The sequence below is a fragment of the Mytilinidion resinicola genome (genome assembly GCF_010093595.1).
Source record: "Mytilinidion resinicola strain CBS 304.34 unplaced genomic scaffold BDZ99scaffold_1, whole genome shotgun sequence".
NCBI classification, from domain to species: domain Eukaryota; kingdom Fungi; phylum Ascomycota; class Dothideomycetes; order Mytilinidiales; family Mytilinidiaceae; genus Mytilinidion; species Mytilinidion resinicola.
The window spans coordinates 534,128-549,299 of record NW_022985437.1 but is presented as its reverse complement, the minus strand read 5'-3'; the positions used below and the strand labels follow the sequence as shown (position 1 = coordinate 549,299).

Below are 15,172 nucleotides of genomic sequence, written 5' to 3'. Positions count from 1 at the left end.
ATCTAAAAAGACATGAAAAAACGAAACACGGGATGCACGGCGGCACTATTCTCTTTCCTTGCACACAGGAAGGCTGTACTGTTTCACCTTTTACTCGTGCTAGCGATCTAAAAAAACATGAACGGAGGAAACACGGGATGCATGGCGGCGCCGCTTTCAGTTGTCCTATCTGCTTCAACGGCAGCCGTGACCAGTCATCGCTTGAGTCGCATATGACAACTAGGCACCCGATGTATGGCTACCTTCGAGAACCACTCACCGTCTTCGACGACCCGCTTTACAAGTCTCTGCTTCACGAATTGGAACTGGAGGGCGGAGAGCCTCTATCGTGGCCAGATCAGCTCCACTGTCCAAGATGCAACACAGCACAGGATGATTGGAGCACTCTTCATAACCATATTCTCAAAGCTTGCACCATAGAATCGTTCCCATGCCCTTGGGCTCATCATGGCTGCCTGACCGAGCTTACGCGCGCTTCAGATAAATCTCAAGCTCATTTAGCTACTCATCTTGCCGATAACCGGGGCTTTCCTTGCTTGTATGGCTGTTCAGGTCACTTCGGCGACGTCTACTCACTATATTGTCATGAGATTGCCGCGGATATCCTTCAGGACAGCCTTTGTCACCCTGATAGGAGGCGCAATCAACCTTGTATAGGGGATTTAACCTTCAAACGTTATATCAGACGACAGCTAGACCAGCCCGGGCAAGGGCCACCTGGAATCTACGTTGTCATGCGAAATAGCCGCGATCCACCTGGTACATGGACTAGCGACGGGAAGGACTGGCGAGAAAGTGCCGTTTCTTTTGTGAAGGCGATGCTCGCTGATTATCGGAAAGCTTTCGGGGATGACCGACCTGCAGTCCTGCATTATGCTAGGAACTCACGTACGTAGAGCCCCTTCCAAGCGGTTCATAACCTAACAATGGACCAGCTACGGCACTAGTCCCTTCCTCACCTCAAGGAGAGGCACTCGGAAGCCCAATGGATAATCTGACCGCCTGGACTTACGCAGTTCAGAACGATCTCAAGGCAGCTACGAATCCAGTAATACTTGCCGTGGGAGTCGACGGGTTCTCATGTTGTGTTTCACGAATGATTCCATTCCTTCGGGCTAATCCTAGCTTCTTGTTTGTCATCAGAGAGTGGAAACCAACCAAGGGAGGCGCCAAACATGACTGCCCAGATATCGTAGCGCATGGGACTGGGGTGGTCGACGTTAAGGGTCTGTCCAGTGTGTTCATTCAGTACAGATCTGAGGAAATTTTGGCACATCTTGAAAGACACGAGCACTTTCCACACATTGCATTGCTGGAGCACCATTGGACTGGCAAACAAGAAGCGAAAGACGCTGTGGGGAGATTTCTTAGGCCCAGGAACCGGGTCTAGAGTAAACATGGTTACCTCGTAACAGGTCTGTATATACTTTCTTTTCTCGCCCTGCCATAAGCGCGTTGTCACACTGTCGAAGTTGAACAAAAGAAAAATTGTCATTTTGAGTGCCATTTCCAGAGGGCGCTTTTCCCCGCGACACCACCAGAACCTAGCAGCGCCTGGGGAAGAAGCCACCATGCCTTTGCCTACCTACGCCCACTCGCCACTGCCATGTGTGCCCTCTGCATGCTATCCGAATGAGACCTGGTTTTACCAATCGCCCTGACCACCGGGCTACTTCCGATGGCATTGTCAAGGTATGTTGGCACTTTGAGTATGCATCCCCAAGTGGTGATCTCGACTGACGATTGTATAGGGCTATGGCCAGGTCTTCGTGGTCCTTTGTTTCTTAGCCTTTTACCCCGTTGGACCCCAGGTGTCAGCTCTTTGCAACCGGAGCTTCCAAGAGAGCCAGTCATCCTTTGCGGAGCGGAACATGGTGGAAGAAGACTTCTTCCGCAAGTCCAACTTTAGGGTACTCGACTAGGGCAATGTGGGCATCGATGCGTTAAGGGCGCGCTTGAGTCTTCTTTTCTTCGAGCATGCTGCTGGAGAGAGGACCAAGGATGTGTTGTTGATCTCAACCACAACGGCCTGTATTGTCAACGCGCTGCTTTGCTATGCCTATAATAGCAAATGCGACATCATTGCGGAGAATGGTGCGCCCAGTCGGAAGGCACTTCACTATACGCAGGTTGGTAGGCTCTATCTCCGAGTATAGCCACTTCTCTGGTACGCCTAACATATGCAGATAAATGCCATCGGAGCTATTTGCAAGATCACTAGCCTGCAGGGCCTAGCGAAACGCTACTTTAGGCTTCTCGTCGACTCGCACTGGCATAAGGATTAGTTGATCGAATATTATTCGCCTAACCTACGAAACCACACTCTCCACAACCGAAGCCTCCGCGACATTGTCGTCCGTATTGTTGTCGAGCATCACAGGATCTTTGCCGAACAGGAGGATGATGCACCTATCCCCACTGTGATGGAAGAGCTTGGAGCTTTCTCTCGGGACTGCTTCCCGCCAGCGCCGCCTCGCTGCTGCTGCGACGCCGACCTGCCATGTCTATCGTACACTCCGGGACGACGAAATCGGCCTCTGCACCTCCTTGTGGTGTCGTCTGGAAACCTACTCCGTAGGGCCAACGCAGAGACGTAGCCTCGACCTCGTCAAGCTCAAGAAAAGTACTTCCGGACCGCCCTCACCCATACGCCAATCGATCGAGCGTATCCAACAACGACGTAACAGCATGCGAGCGAGCAAAGCATAACCAATTTCCGACTTCAACACGACTAAATTTGCACCGCATCACTCGATTGATTGATCTACAATACTTTCTAATACGACAAGCCAACAAGGCCGCCTTGAAAACGCCTGATACTGCCTTAGGATAGCCCGGCAGAGCGAGTCTTGAATTCTTGGGCACAAGGAGAAGGGCTGGACTAGGCTTGTACAAGATTCACCATCTTACAAGAGCCACGAATACGACAACGATACTCTGCTAGCAGGCTAGAGAGGAATCACAAGTACTGCACTATTACGACAACACGAATACACACAGGCACGGTGAGCCAATGTAAGACTTCTGGAATTCTGGACTAGTGTTGACACGATGGGCCACTTAGGCAGCTCTCCCTTGCTAAGAGATGGGGCCTGGGTGCAGAACCGAAATTCCTTTAAAGGAGGACCGGCTTGTTCTGGATATCGGCGCCAGAACTCGGTACTTGACTACTAGAAAGAGCAAGTTCCCTAGTAACGCTGTATATAGGAGATTCTAGTATTTTGGCAGATGTAGCAGATTTATGCGTACTAGCCGATCCTGTATTAGTGTGGACGCCGCTGGGCGGCGTTTATACTAGCTAGCCGAATGATAAAAGAAATTCCTACCGATCGTACACTCCGGCCGTTGTGGCCTTCTCGTTCGGTGGGGTAGATTGTGTATTGTGTTAGCTACCTATGGAATAGAATCTATGGTTTAACCATGGGCCTTTTCGGCAGGCCTAGCTGACTAAGCTAGGCCCTGCCTAAAATGCCCACACCGTCTAGTCTATTCTGGGCAGCCTAGCGTCGCCAGCAGAATTGCACACCTCCCAGGGCGCTGCAGCTCTCGCTCTCCCAACTCACCCCACACCTCCCTCCGCATCACCAACTCCATCGTTGCTGGCGTCGGGTCTCTCCTGCTTCTGCGGACTTCCTTTTCTCTTTCCTTTCCTCTCTCCTTGTGCCTGCTTTCGTCTCCGGTCCGAGTGCGCCTGCCGCTCACGGCTCCTCCGCTTCTCTTCGACGACCCGCTATACTTTTCAACCTCCCGTCATATAGCTGTCCACCTTTTACTACGCGCACACATATTTGTTCATCGTTTTCCTTCCCGCCGACTATTTCTCGAGTCCGGGTCGCCCAGCAAGACCGCCTGTGCCAGCATTTCCTACCACGCCAGGCCCAGAGCACGGCCGCCTGCAGCGCCCCTCGTCGCTACAACCTCGTCCACGGCCACTCGACAACCACCTAATACCCAACCACCACTGACGCCTTCGCCATGACCGACTCTACCTCGCAGGCCTCGTCCCTCCCGCCGCCGCCCGCCTCGGCTGGCGCCCCAGGCTACGACAATGGCCAGAACAATGGGCAAACGGGCCAGCACATGCCTCCCCCCCCGCTGGCCATCCCGCAGAACACTAATCCGATCCCTACTGCGATTAGTTCTCCTCTGTCCGGCGGTGTCATGTCGCCAACCAGCGGCGGTCCCGGCTACGTGCGTCGTGCGGCTCCCGAACCCAACAAGCGCGCTTTATACGTGGGCGGACTGGACCCTCGCGTCACCGAGGAGGTCTTGCGACAAATTTTCGAGACCACTGGGCACGTTCAGAATGTGAAGATCATCCCTGACAAAAATGTATGTGTCCCCTGTTGGTTTTTGATGCGCCGAATCCTGCGCGCAGCCTTGCGCCACATTTTTCTCGTCCCTTCCATTTCTATCATCACAATGACACGTTACTGCGAACTCCCATCGCACTGACAGCGCTTACAGTTTCAATCAAAGGGGTTCAACTACGGGTTTGTCGAGTACGACGATCCAGCTGCGGCCGAACGCGCGATGCAGACTCTCAACGGTCGCCGTGTCCACAACACGGTATGTCATTTCCCAATGCGCATCAGGCCTTCAACTAAGTAGAGCAGGAAATCCGCGTCAACTGGGCCTACCAGTCCAATAACACGACCAAGGAGGACACCTCGAACCACTTCCACATATTTGTTGGGGACCTCTCCAACGAGGTCAACGATGAGGTCCTGCTTCAAGCCTTCTCCACTTTTGGCCCCGTCTCCGAGGCTCGTGTTATGTGGGACATGAAGACTGGAAGATCCCGTGGCTATGGTTTCGTCGCCTTCCGCGATCGCGCCGATGCTGAAAGGGCTTTGAGCTCCATGGACGGCGAATGGCTTGGATCGCGCGCCATCCGCTGCAACTGGGCTAACCAGAAGGGCCAGCCCTCCATCTCTCAGCAACAGGCTATGGCCTCCATGGGCATGACCCCGACCACTCCGTACGGACATCATCACTTCCCGACCCATGGCGTCCAGAGCTATGACATGATCGTCCAACAGACTCCCCAGTGGCAGACGACTTGCTATGTCGGCAACTTGACTCCGTACACGTCTCAAACCGATTTGGTGCCCCTCTTCCAGAACTTTGGATACGTCGTGGAGACTCGATTCCAGTCTGACCGTGGGTTTGCTTTCATCAAGATGGACTCGCACGAGAACGCCGCCATGGCCATCTGTCAGCTCAGCGGGTACAACGTCAACGGACGTCCTCTCAAGTGCAGCGTACGTTTGATGACTGCCTCGATTTTTCTTCGCAATTGCTTACAATGGAACAGTGGGGCAAGGACCGTCCTCCGACTGGCCAATTCGAGGGATACTCTCCAGCCCAGGGTGCGCCCAACTCTGCCTTCCCGCAAACGCCCAGCACGTATTTCCCGCAATACAATGGACCTGGCCCAATGTCTCCTCAAGGTATGCAGCGACAACATGCTGCAGTATTAGCGCTTACTGACGTTTTCATAGGCCCGAGCCCTGGTGGTCAGCCTTACAACCAGAACCAAGCCGGCTTTGGTGGCCCTGGCATGGCCCAACCTTATCAGCAAATGCCGGGCAGTGCTGGAGGGTATGGCCGTGGCGGTCAGCCAGCTCAGCAATGGGGCCAGCCCAACCCAGGGAACTTCGGACAAGTCAACAACGGCTTCGGCGGATACCAGGGCTAGGCACACCGCTTTCGCTTCGACTCATTAGCTGCATCCAGAGTATCTATCTTCTCCATGTGCTTGGCTGTTTACGTGGGTACCCTTGGATACTATTTATCCAGTACCGGTTAGGTGTTTCTCCCGATTAAACTGTCTGTCCCTGGGGCGCGGTCTTTCCTGTTGACTGCCTATGCCTGTCTTGCTTGCTTTTATGTCTCCAAAATGTTTTTCGGGTCGGGTTGTTTTATTCAAGGTGTGGGGGAAGAAGCCTCGTGGGTGTTCGCTGGGGATACTTACTTCAAACTCGGAAATCCTTTCTCACTGTGGCGGTTTCTGTATTTCCTCTCTCATACTGTAGGCCGGCACCTCTCTCTCCAGAGCTTGTCCTTTAAGTTGTGTCGTGGAATCCTGTGTCTCCTGTGTTGTGGCCTTCACATTCGCGTGGGGTCGTTTTAATGAATCTCCTTGTGCTAAATCTGGGCATCTTTCACCGATGGGGATGAATTCATTTCGTCCTCGTTGCTCCTTTGTCCTCCTCACTCCTCATCCTCTTACTACAAAAATGTTTCCCAAACTTCGGCGCATCGTGTGGCATACCCCATTTTCCCTTTCCAATTCACTCTTCCCATTTTCACCTACCATTTTGATTTCACATATGCATCTAAACCATGTTGTTCTCCCAGTCGTTTTCTGATACTGTTTTCCCTCTCTCACTTCCTTACGCTACAAAGGCATCTAAGGCCCGCCTGCGGAAAGGTCTTTTTGGGTTCAGACTGGGATATCTTGCATGGTAGTATCTGGTATCTAGAGGGCTGTGATTTGTGGGCCGTGTACTTAGCACGGCTTTTGGCAAAGGACTTTATCTATTTGGGTATCAGAGCATATTGGAATGGATGGTGGTGATGGGACACTGGCTACCACATCTGATTTGGGTAATGATGTGTTTTTGAGAGTTTAATCATTATGTGTGACTATGGTACACAACCTCTCCGGACTTCGACGTTGCAGAGATGCTGTCTTCATTACCAAGATGCTCTTATACTGCCTTCTTGCGTTCGGTTTGGCGTCATCCTATATCGAAGTCCACTCAAACCTCCAGCATCACTCCGATCTCTTGACTGTCTGTGCTGAAGGGACCTTTTTCCGTCGCTCATTCCACGAGCCACCTCCCCGCCGCCGTCCACTGCCCCGCCGCCATACCAAACAACCCCCAGACCGCGCCTAGCAAGCAACGCAACCCTGCCCTCGTCACAGCAAAGACTTCCCCGCTGCCCACCCCCTTATGCCAGAACACGATCGCTCTAACCAACCCCGCGTACCCTTGGCAGAAGAGCAGGACGAGATCCGCGGCAAAAGAAACGCTTCGGCTCAACACATATCCACAGCCGCAAGACCTGCTGCGGTCTTTTGTGCTCCGCACCAACGTCAGCACCGATAGCGCGGCCTCCGAGTCCGCAATCCAGGGCTGGGAGCTTCAAGAACTCGTCGAGGTCGCGCGGGCCGTGTCGCGGTCGTCGATGAGGAAGGGTGAGGAGCAGGAATTACACCTTCAGCTGTACTGGAACCAAGCAAACGACAAGGGAAATGGGAGGGCGGAAGCCATGTTCACGTAACGCGAGGAGGAATGTGAGGAGTAGGCAGGCCCACAGGAAGGCGGGCATTAGGGAGGTGTAGTGGGACGGATTGGGGGGGGGGGGGGTGGTTCGGTCTGGGTTGATGGGGGGACCATGGTGTTGTGGTCGACGAGATGTGGCTGGAGAGGGGGTCGTCTTTAGAGTTGAATGAGGCAGAATATTTCGTCGGAGAATGAGCTGGCGTTTTGATGCGTTTGTTGCACCGGACCGGCTGTTGCCGCAGAAGAAGATTGAGCTGCTACCAGCCTCGGGGTTGACGACATTGGTTTCGTATGTATATGGTGAAGGATGCGCGAAGGCCGACCGTCACCCACTTCAACGTTGAAGCCAGTAGTTAAGTTACCGTTGTTCATGCTCACGTAATAATCCCTACAGTCACGTGATGCTCGAGATAGTCTATCCATAACTCGGTGAAAAATGGGCTTGAATAGCGGTCACAAAAGTCTGTCTATTCTTCAGTAATAGTAGTACTGGTTGTCGGTATTCAGCAACTAAGAAGTCCAATATGCCGAGTGCACTCAAGTAGCGAAGACTTGCGAGGACAGCGGCCTAGCAACATATTGACATGGAATATCTTTTCATTCCTAGTAAGACCTAAGCTACAGGCACACCCCGTCAGCAACACGTCCCATCCCTACATGCTTCCGCCCTCCCAGCAACCCATCGACTCCGCATCTGCAGCTCACTCCCCCCATCCCTCATCACGCTATCCACGCCATCACCCGCGCCCTCCTCCCCTGTCCACACCCGCCCAATCGCGCGATCAAAGCTGATCAGCACAATCGGCCCGCCCGTATCATCGTCGTCGTATGACCTTGCAGGGCGTAGCATGTAGACCAGACTGCGCTCATCCACCACCCCCACGAGCGTCTTGCCATACGCCGACCCCGCAGGCAACGGCGGGTTGAGAATCCCATGCAGCCGCGCAGCACACGGGCAGGCGTTCGCAGGCGGGGGCCACATCGTTATCGGAGCGTAGCGATAGCGGGCATCGAGGGCGGATTTCGGGGGTGGGAGCGGGACCTCGTATTGCAGCGGCTCCTTGCCCTTGCCCTTGCCCTTGCCCGAGCCAGCGGGCGGCTGCTCGTCATTGTCGTCGGGGATCGCAGGTGCGAGACGCCGCGAGCCGATCCGCAGGCGGAGACAGGGTGCTGGGCTGCTGGGGTTGCTGCAGCACTTATCGTCTTCGACGAAGTCGACGAAGGCGCTGCAGGAGAGGTTGTAGGCGCGAAGCTTGGTGCGGGCGAGGATGAAGGCCCGCGCGGGGTCGTTGAGATGGGGCCCGTATTCGGGGTGCGTGAAGTCCTCGTAGCGAGGCTGGGAGGGGGCCCAGTGTGCGTTGTTATCGCTGGCGAGCAAGGCTACGAAGGGGTCGTCGGGTGGGAGGGCTGGGCCGGCGGATGGTCCGACAGCGGGCGATGAGGTCTGCGAACATGGCGTTGAGGATGAGTTTGATGGGAACGCTATTTCTTGCGTGTAGAAGGTGCGGGTTTGTTGGCTTCCGCCATTTTTCCATTCTCGACGAGACTCAACAATTATCAGTGCGTTGGTGGATTCGTCAGCCTGCAGACTCATGTCAGTCCAAGAATCGTTGATAGGGCCTTCTGCATGCTGCCGTCGATATATGCGGTTGTTGGTTTTCAGGGCGTTGCTGAACGGTCGTTCGAGGGGAAAGCGGACACAGTGATAGAAGGACGTCCAATCAACTTCCTCCACGTCGAAGGATGTCTGGTTCGAGAGGGCGTAAAAATAACCATCGTGGATTTCGAACGCTACCGTGAAGCCCATGTCTGACCCCACGAAGTCTTCCAGCTGCAGTGGCGGGGTGCCTGCTGGGATGACGTGCTCCGCATCTAGAGAAACTCCATGGATCCTCCACTCGCGATGGCCATGTGTTCCAACACCCGAGTGTGTGCCGTAATACAGGAATGAGGCGGTATTACGGGCAAACAGCTTGCTGCTTGATTCGAGCTCGATCTTAGCCACAAGTCTCTCAGCGTCTGGTGTACCGACCTTGGTGCTGACAGCTATCAGCCAGCTGTCAACAGGCTTCGCCTTCCGCTCGTAGTGCAAGGCCAAGATTTCATCACAGTAAGAGAGCAGAGAAATTTTAGCCTCAGCAAGCCCAGTAGAGACTACACTGCTGATGATGGGAGATAGTTCAATTGTCCTTGGGGCACTTGACGAGGCGTGGATGTCCAGAACTCGGATAGAACTTCCAGAAATAGAGCAGAGAATGCCTTGCTTATAAAGAAAGGCAGAACCATGGCCTATGATGGAGGCCGAAAACGGAGATGCTTTTGCAAAGGCTTCGCGCCGTTCATAGGTGCGCTGGACAGCTTCTCGGTATGTTATTTTCTTCTCTTGAGCAAGTTTTGCTTCTTTGCTGTGGGGGACATGGGTCTGGAGGGAGTGGAGGTAAGCTTATGGCGCAACATCCCAGCATGGTGCGGGATGAGATTACTTACCTCGATAGTTCGCCAACATAGCGTGCCCTCGTTCAGTAGTAGCCTTAATTGGCGACATGTCAAACTTAAGCTTACAATATCATCAAAGGTGAGAGATGAAGTTATACAAAATAAAACATCAAAGGGCAACCTGTCTAAGGAACGAGGCATGAACTTTAACCAGACAGCTGGCGAAGGAGTGAAGGAGACGAGGGCGATTTAAAAGAGGGTGAGATGGGGAGACTTTGCCGATATGAGAAAGCATGTAGCAAGGCGGTGAGAACACGTGCGTTGCCACTATGCAGCTCGCGAAGAGGAGACGAAGGAAGAGCAGAGACAAAGGGGACATCAGAGGGCAATGTGGCACAAATTGGGATGCTTGACCGGAATTTGAGCCTGGTCCACTTTGAGCCTTGTGCAGGTCTGGGGAGGGCCTCCACAGGGACCTTTTGACTTGTCCCCTTCGCAGAGCCTCACGGTCCTACTTCCACGGTGAAACCTTATCGGATTTGTGAGTAACATGAGACGAGGAAGAGCATCCTAATGCGGCGACGAAGGAACGGCGCAGCAAAGACCAGGTGAGCAGCCGGGCAACAAGGCCAACGCGGATGCATGGGGCGCGGGGGGCAAGAGCCGCACGCAAAAGAGCCCTCATGACTGAGAGACGGCACACGATGGATAGCAGTCAGGCGGCTTGGGGCGTTGCACGCAGGTTAGTGGCAGCGCGGGAAAAGTGATGTCCTGGATTTGCAGGTGGGAATGTCTGGGGCCTCCGACTGAGGCTCAAGTGACGCCAATGAAGGGACCGAGCGCGCTGTGCCGGGCGGAGCTCGCGGGCTGCGGAGCTACGAGGCTGACCAATGGTAAGCAATCGTGACAAACGATGCGGCTCTGCGCCCTCATGGAGAGCGCCTGAGTGCCCATTTTCTCAGCCTCGCCGGGGTTGCAATCACGGTGCGGCGGATGGGGGTGAATCGAAGGCCGCAGCCTGATGCAAACACTCCCAGCACATGTCGCACCACATTTAGCGGCATGCGCCTATCGTGGGCCAATGCAGCGATCTCCTCGTTGCGTTGCACGAAAACCGGCCACGCTTGCTTGATAGGCCGACTCTACTGTACCTGTGTCCCCACGCTCTTGCTTCTTTACGCCCCGCTTTGCGGCTCTTTTCTACCCTTCATGCAGTCCTCTGCGCCCATGTGCGCCCTGCAGCTCCGCCAGCGGGCAACTCGCCGTCCGCCTCACTTTCCACTTTTCCTCTCTTCGGGTTTCTACCGATTGCTCGTACCCGACGTGCCTTCTTGAAGGTGCTGTTCCATGCAGCTTGCTTGTACAAGACGCCCAGATCCCAATTGCCTGGGTACCAAGGGATGAGACGTCCAGGGTGATCTGAGAATAGCGTGACATGGACCTGTCCAAGGACCGTTTGTCGCAGCACCATGCCAACAGATCACGGTTTTCAGCGATGACGTGTACGCCGGGTCCCGATGCAGTGGGCATGTGCATGTCCGATAGCGGTCCGGGTTGCCTTGTCTGGTACTTGGAATGCTCCGAGGTATCGCGAGGAAGGAAGGTATCGTGCGGGTATTCGCTATATTTCCGAGGCACTCCTGTTGCGTGGCTCTCCTTCCCAGCCGATCAAAGGCCAACCAAATGGAAGACTCGAATACGGGGGGAGAATGTAACGTCCAGCGCAGGACGACGTCTCGCAATCCAGATCACATGCCCCAAAGACTTTGCAGTAGCACTCCTTAGGGGAGGGGCAGTGCACGGCCTCTTTGCCAAACACCACTGTGCCGAGTTAGCAGCTGACCTAGAGTGATTGGACATTGTAGAGAAGGACAGAGTCCAGACTCACTGTGCCACGAGTATTCGAATATTCGTCCGCTAATTGAATCCGCAAGCGGCGTCTCCAGAAGCCACTCACGATAGCGTTCGTAGTCGCTCTTGGGCCTTTCCCGTATCTTTTCTTTTGTAACCGCAAATTGTGCGCAACAGGACACGCCTACAATTTTTGGGACTTCCTTCTCCGGAAACAAAACCTCGAATGCTTGCTTGTAGTCCCCGCCAGCATGCACCGCAGCTCGATGCTCCCCCTCTTGACCTAGAGGTTTGATCTCCTCTGGACATCCTAACGACCAAGCGCACCGAATGTTCACGTAGCCTTCCTGCTCGAGGTATGGTATCTGGAAGTGTCGTAGCATGGGCAGGCCATCGTAGTCAGGGTCATCATTATGCCATTGGTATCGGTTCGGATGGATGAAGAGGATGTTATCAGGAAGATCATCGTAGTTTTCAATAATGAAGCTAGGCTCCAGTCAGCGAATGTATAGGGGTGACAACGATTTGACCTACGTCAGATATACCATAGATTCCCGGCCCTTGTTTTTCGGCACAGTCAATGGAGCAGCAGGGTCGTCCACTGCGTATATGTTCTTCTCCCATTCAGGAAAGTAGCTAGAGAGCCAGGTAGAGTTCTCCGATTTCTGGCTGGCTACGACCACGGCCGTTCGTCGAGCTACCGGCTGGGGTCCTACAGCTGCCTCCTTGCCACCTGCGATGTCATCGAGTCCCAAATCTGCGTCATTAAACGCGTCGCCCGGCCCCAGAGCGTCCCAGAGCTCTTCCTTGAGGTGTATGAGGAGGGCCAAAAGGAGCCATACGACAAGTAAAGTCACTGCGAATCTAGGAGTGCACCGTCTCCGGAACGACATCCTGTCACATAACGAGTGTGGTGAAGAAAAGATAGAGAGAAGGTGGAACAGAAGGTAAGTTCTGAGTATGCATTGGGTGGGTGCCTGCTAATTTAATAAGCCAGATACGCCGTTCCAGACATGGATGAAGTGCGCGGCTGGCTCTATTCGCTCACCGTAGAATTAATCTCGACCAATCATATCATAGCATATTCTGCTTCTTTCAATTGGAAGACAGTGCTGACCAAGATGTAGAGCTTTCTAAAGCGTGGATTAGACCATCCATCAACATTACTGTCCATAACTCCCTCTCCACTGTAGAGGTGTACTCGTGCATCATGAATACCCATGCGAGATTTCAAGTTTCAAAGCCCCTAGCTCAGACGGATCGTGAATATAAATACACACTTAGTTACAAGACGCCGTCAAAATTGCTTCACTGGGTCATGACAAATTCGGAGGTGATAGAAAATTCATCATGTTGCCAGCTAGGTCGATATAAAATCTAATTTCCACCTTGCTCTAGATTCACTACTGTCGGAAGTGCGTCAACGCTTTGTATATTTTCGGGCGGTCATGTAATGGACGTCATACTGCAATTTAGACCAATTTCCAAACCCTTTATGCCTCTCAAAGAAGGTCCTCAACACGTCCCTGAATTTTATAAAACATGAACTTAAATCAAAAGATGCAAACCCCTGAAGGACGAATGCAGTGATAGATACTACGTTAGGGGCAGTCTGAGCGCTGTGGAGCGGCCGTAAAGAACCTAAAGAGATATATTTCTTGCAGTCATAGCAGAGCCAACGAGAGGGTCTACTTGAAAGAGGTGGAAGAAATCGACCTTTCCTTTTCTGGAGGTGTTGGGAGTGGGTTCTAGGGCGTGGAAGAGAGCAGCGCCGATAATTGAGAAAACGAGGTGGGAAGTAAGGATGGAAGATGCTTGGGATGAGGGAGTTAGAAACATGGCGATGTGTTGGGATAGCTCTATGGGAAATAGAAAGCGCTTTGCCGTTGGTCTAGAATTATCGGTGACTGTTTTAGAATCGGATAAGCAGCTTGATAGCCGTTTTGTCAGCGCTGGTCTTTGGATGAATCATAGCCAAGGCGAAACTTTACTCGGGCCGCTACACGGTTATGAACCTGATCTCATTCAAGAAAGATGATTTGAATATTTGCGTGTTTTAGGTGCAGCACAGTGAAAGGGGTTTAGTGGCTTGCGACTGATCTCGACATGCTTCATCGGACAGCTAGGTTATTGTTAATATGAAGCAGCTATTTAAGCCATATGGCATCCTTGTTGAGATCTTTTGAGCTCCTCTCGAGAAAGACTCAACCTTACGCAAGTAGGTCCGAATCCGAACGATTGAAAGCGGAAAATTGAACTCGCGTAATCGGTTCCCTATTCGTGGAGTCGCAGAATCCTTACGGCATTCCCACCCAATACATCCTTCGCCGCCTTATCGTCTTGAGCGAAAGCCGTTTTGATAGCTGAGTAATTGGTACTGACACTCTCCCACTGTGTTGCCTCTTCTTCAAGAGGTGGAAAGAATGGATGATCCGTTCCTTGAGAATGTCAATACTTTGAACCCAAGAAAAGTAGGCACAAATTCGATTAACGAACTTACCGAAAAGGAGACGATCAGCACCAGACGCTTCGACAGCAGCCTTCAACCCGACTTCAGAGTAAATGACAGCATCCAGGTAGATATTCTTCTTGAAGATGTCCCAGATAGGCCTTCTTCCTTCCAACTTGCCCTCCTTCTTCATATGTGCATCATGGCTGATACAGCTCTCTATCCGTCCGGCCAAAAAAGGCAGTGTACCACCAGAGTGGGCAATGAGCACATTCAAGTTCTGAAATCGGTCCCATACCCCACTTAACAACATTCTCGTCACCGCAATAGTTGTTTCTAAAGGAAAACCCATTGCCAATGGTAACACATGGCCATACTCGTTGGTACGAGGTCCATACACCGATTGTGGGAGTCCATAATGTGGGTGTAAAAAGATGAGTGAACTATGCTTTTCCAGAGCGGCGTAAATGGGGTCAAGTTTGAGATCGTCCAGTCCCTGGCCCAGTCCTGACGTTCCCATTATGATTCCTCGCATGTACTTCATCTTTGATAACCTTTCAATCTCCTTCACGATTACGTCTATTGGCGCGGAAAGAGGTAAGGTTCCGAACGCGAATAACCGACCCGGGTATTTCGAGCACTGATCGTTCACGTCATCGTTGATTTTCTGCGCTGCATCTCCCGCCTCATCTGATGGTAGAAAGTCTAGCCAAGGGTTGGCTAGCGATATAACCGACACGTCGATCTTGTGAGTGTCCATGAAAGCAATCTTATGCGCGATGTCCCAGTACTCAGGACCTACTGGCCGGCCTCGAGCCGTTGATGGGGTATTGGGATCATCCTCGCCTGGCAAGATGACCATTCGAGCAACATCTCCTGTCTCTGGAAAGGTGCGGATGTAAGGAACGGAGGAGCGACTGCGGAGGAGCTCTACAAAAGTGGGAGGGTACACATGAGTGTGCACGTCGACGACGACCATGATGGCCGGAGATATGGTGGTTTCGAGAGCAACCTAAAGAGTGAATGGCTGTCCCCCAAAGAAAATTAAGGTGTTCTCTAGACACAATAGCTGGATGTTTTGTGAGTAAAGGCCCTGGATTACTGACGCAGTTTACGAGAGTCCAATTGCCCCACCTTTCAC

General features: G+C 52.8%; 7 protein-coding genes across 7 annotated transcripts in view; 4 read left to right on the top strand and 3 right to left on the bottom strand.

Annotated features, from left to right (window-relative positions):
* The window catches only part of BDZ99DRAFT_4835 (uncharacterized protein), a 3,231-nt gene extending 1,720 nt beyond the window's left edge, over positions 1-1,511 (top strand). The window contains exons 3-4 of the mRNA XM_033722579.1: positions 13-888; positions 936-1,511. Coding sequence (XP_033583894.1) covers positions 13-888; positions 936-1,390 — 1,331 coding nt within the window. The 3' untranslated portion in view covers positions 1,391-1,511. The remainder of the gene's footprint in view (positions 1-12; positions 889-935) is intronic.
* A 121-nt stretch (positions 1,512-1,632) lies between these two features.
* BDZ99DRAFT_513197 (uncharacterized protein) lies at positions 1,633-1,922 on the top strand (the record flags this gene model as incomplete). Its single annotated transcript, XM_033724691.1, has 2 exons — positions 1,633-1,692; positions 1,752-1,922. The coding sequence occupies 2 exons, from the start codon at positions 1,633-1,635 to the stop codon at positions 1,920-1,922; spliced, it is 231 nt and encodes a 76-aa protein (XP_033583893.1).
* Positions 1,923-3,975: 2,053 nt separating this feature from the next.
* BDZ99DRAFT_373360 (uncharacterized protein) lies at positions 3,976-5,701 on the top strand (the record flags this gene model as incomplete). Its single annotated transcript, XM_033714863.1, has 4 exons — positions 3,976-4,338; positions 4,459-4,569; positions 4,617-5,264; positions 5,318-5,701. The coding sequence occupies 4 exons, from the start codon at positions 3,976-3,978 to the stop codon at positions 5,699-5,701; spliced, it is 1,506 nt and encodes a 501-aa protein (XP_033583892.1).
* A 1,009-nt stretch (positions 5,702-6,710) lies between these two features.
* BDZ99DRAFT_513195 (uncharacterized protein) lies at positions 6,711-7,293 on the top strand (the record flags this gene model as incomplete). The annotated part of the gene is made up of 2 exons (XM_033724690.1): positions 6,711-6,800; positions 6,895-7,293. 2 exons carry the CDS (start codon positions 6,711-6,713, stop codon positions 7,291-7,293), a joined length of 489 nt encoding a protein of 162 aa, XP_033583891.1.
* A 530-nt stretch (positions 7,294-7,823) lies between these two features.
* BDZ99DRAFT_4645 (uncharacterized protein) lies at positions 7,824-10,429 on the bottom strand. Its single transcript, XM_033720335.1, has 2 exons — positions 9,783-10,429; positions 7,824-9,717 (listed from the first exon to the last, which is right to left on the bottom strand). Exons 1-2 carry the CDS (start codon positions 9,930-9,932, stop codon positions 7,930-7,932), a joined length of 1,938 nt encoding a protein of 645 aa, XP_033583890.1. The 5' UTR covers positions 9,933-10,429; the 3' UTR covers positions 7,824-7,929.
* A 923-nt stretch (positions 10,430-11,352) lies between these two features.
* Positions 11,353-12,475, bottom strand: BDZ99DRAFT_374522 (uncharacterized protein; the record flags this gene model as incomplete). Its single annotated transcript, XM_033714924.1, has 3 exons — positions 11,353-11,552; positions 11,620-12,068; positions 12,117-12,475. The coding sequence occupies 3 exons, from the start codon at positions 12,473-12,475 to the stop codon at positions 11,353-11,355; spliced, it is 1,008 nt and encodes a 335-aa protein (XP_033583889.1).
* Positions 12,476-13,615: 1,140 nt separating this feature from the next.
* Positions 13,616-15,113, bottom strand: BDZ99DRAFT_430622 (uracil-5-carboxylate decarboxylase). The gene is made up of 2 exons (XM_033717256.1): positions 14,083-15,113; positions 13,616-14,020 (listed from the first exon to the last, which is right to left on the bottom strand). The coding sequence occupies exons 1-2, from the start codon at positions 15,008-15,010 to the stop codon at positions 13,857-13,859; spliced, it is 1,092 nt and encodes a 363-aa protein (XP_033583888.1). The 5' UTR covers positions 15,011-15,113; the 3' UTR covers positions 13,616-13,856.
* Positions 15,114-15,172: the final 59 nt, after the last annotated feature.

Excerpts from the sequence above, each read along its gene's own strand:
- BDZ99DRAFT_4645 (XM_033720335.1), bottom strand. The coding sequence starts at position 9,932 with ATGCCTCGTTCCTTAGACAGGTTGCCCTTTGATGTTTTATTTTGTATA. Across the intron at positions 9,718-9,782 it reads TATGTTGGCGAACTATCGAG|ACCCATGTCCCCCACAGCAA; the intron begins GTAAGTAATCTC and ends CACTCCCTCCAG.
- BDZ99DRAFT_430622 (XM_033717256.1), bottom strand. The coding sequence starts at position 15,010 with ATGGTCGTCGTCGACGTGCACACTCATGTGTACCCTCCCACTTTTGTA. Across the intron at positions 14,021-14,082 it reads TGCTGATCGTCTCCTTTTCG|GAACGGATCATCCATTCTTT; the intron begins GTAAGTTCGTTA and ends GACATTCTCAAG.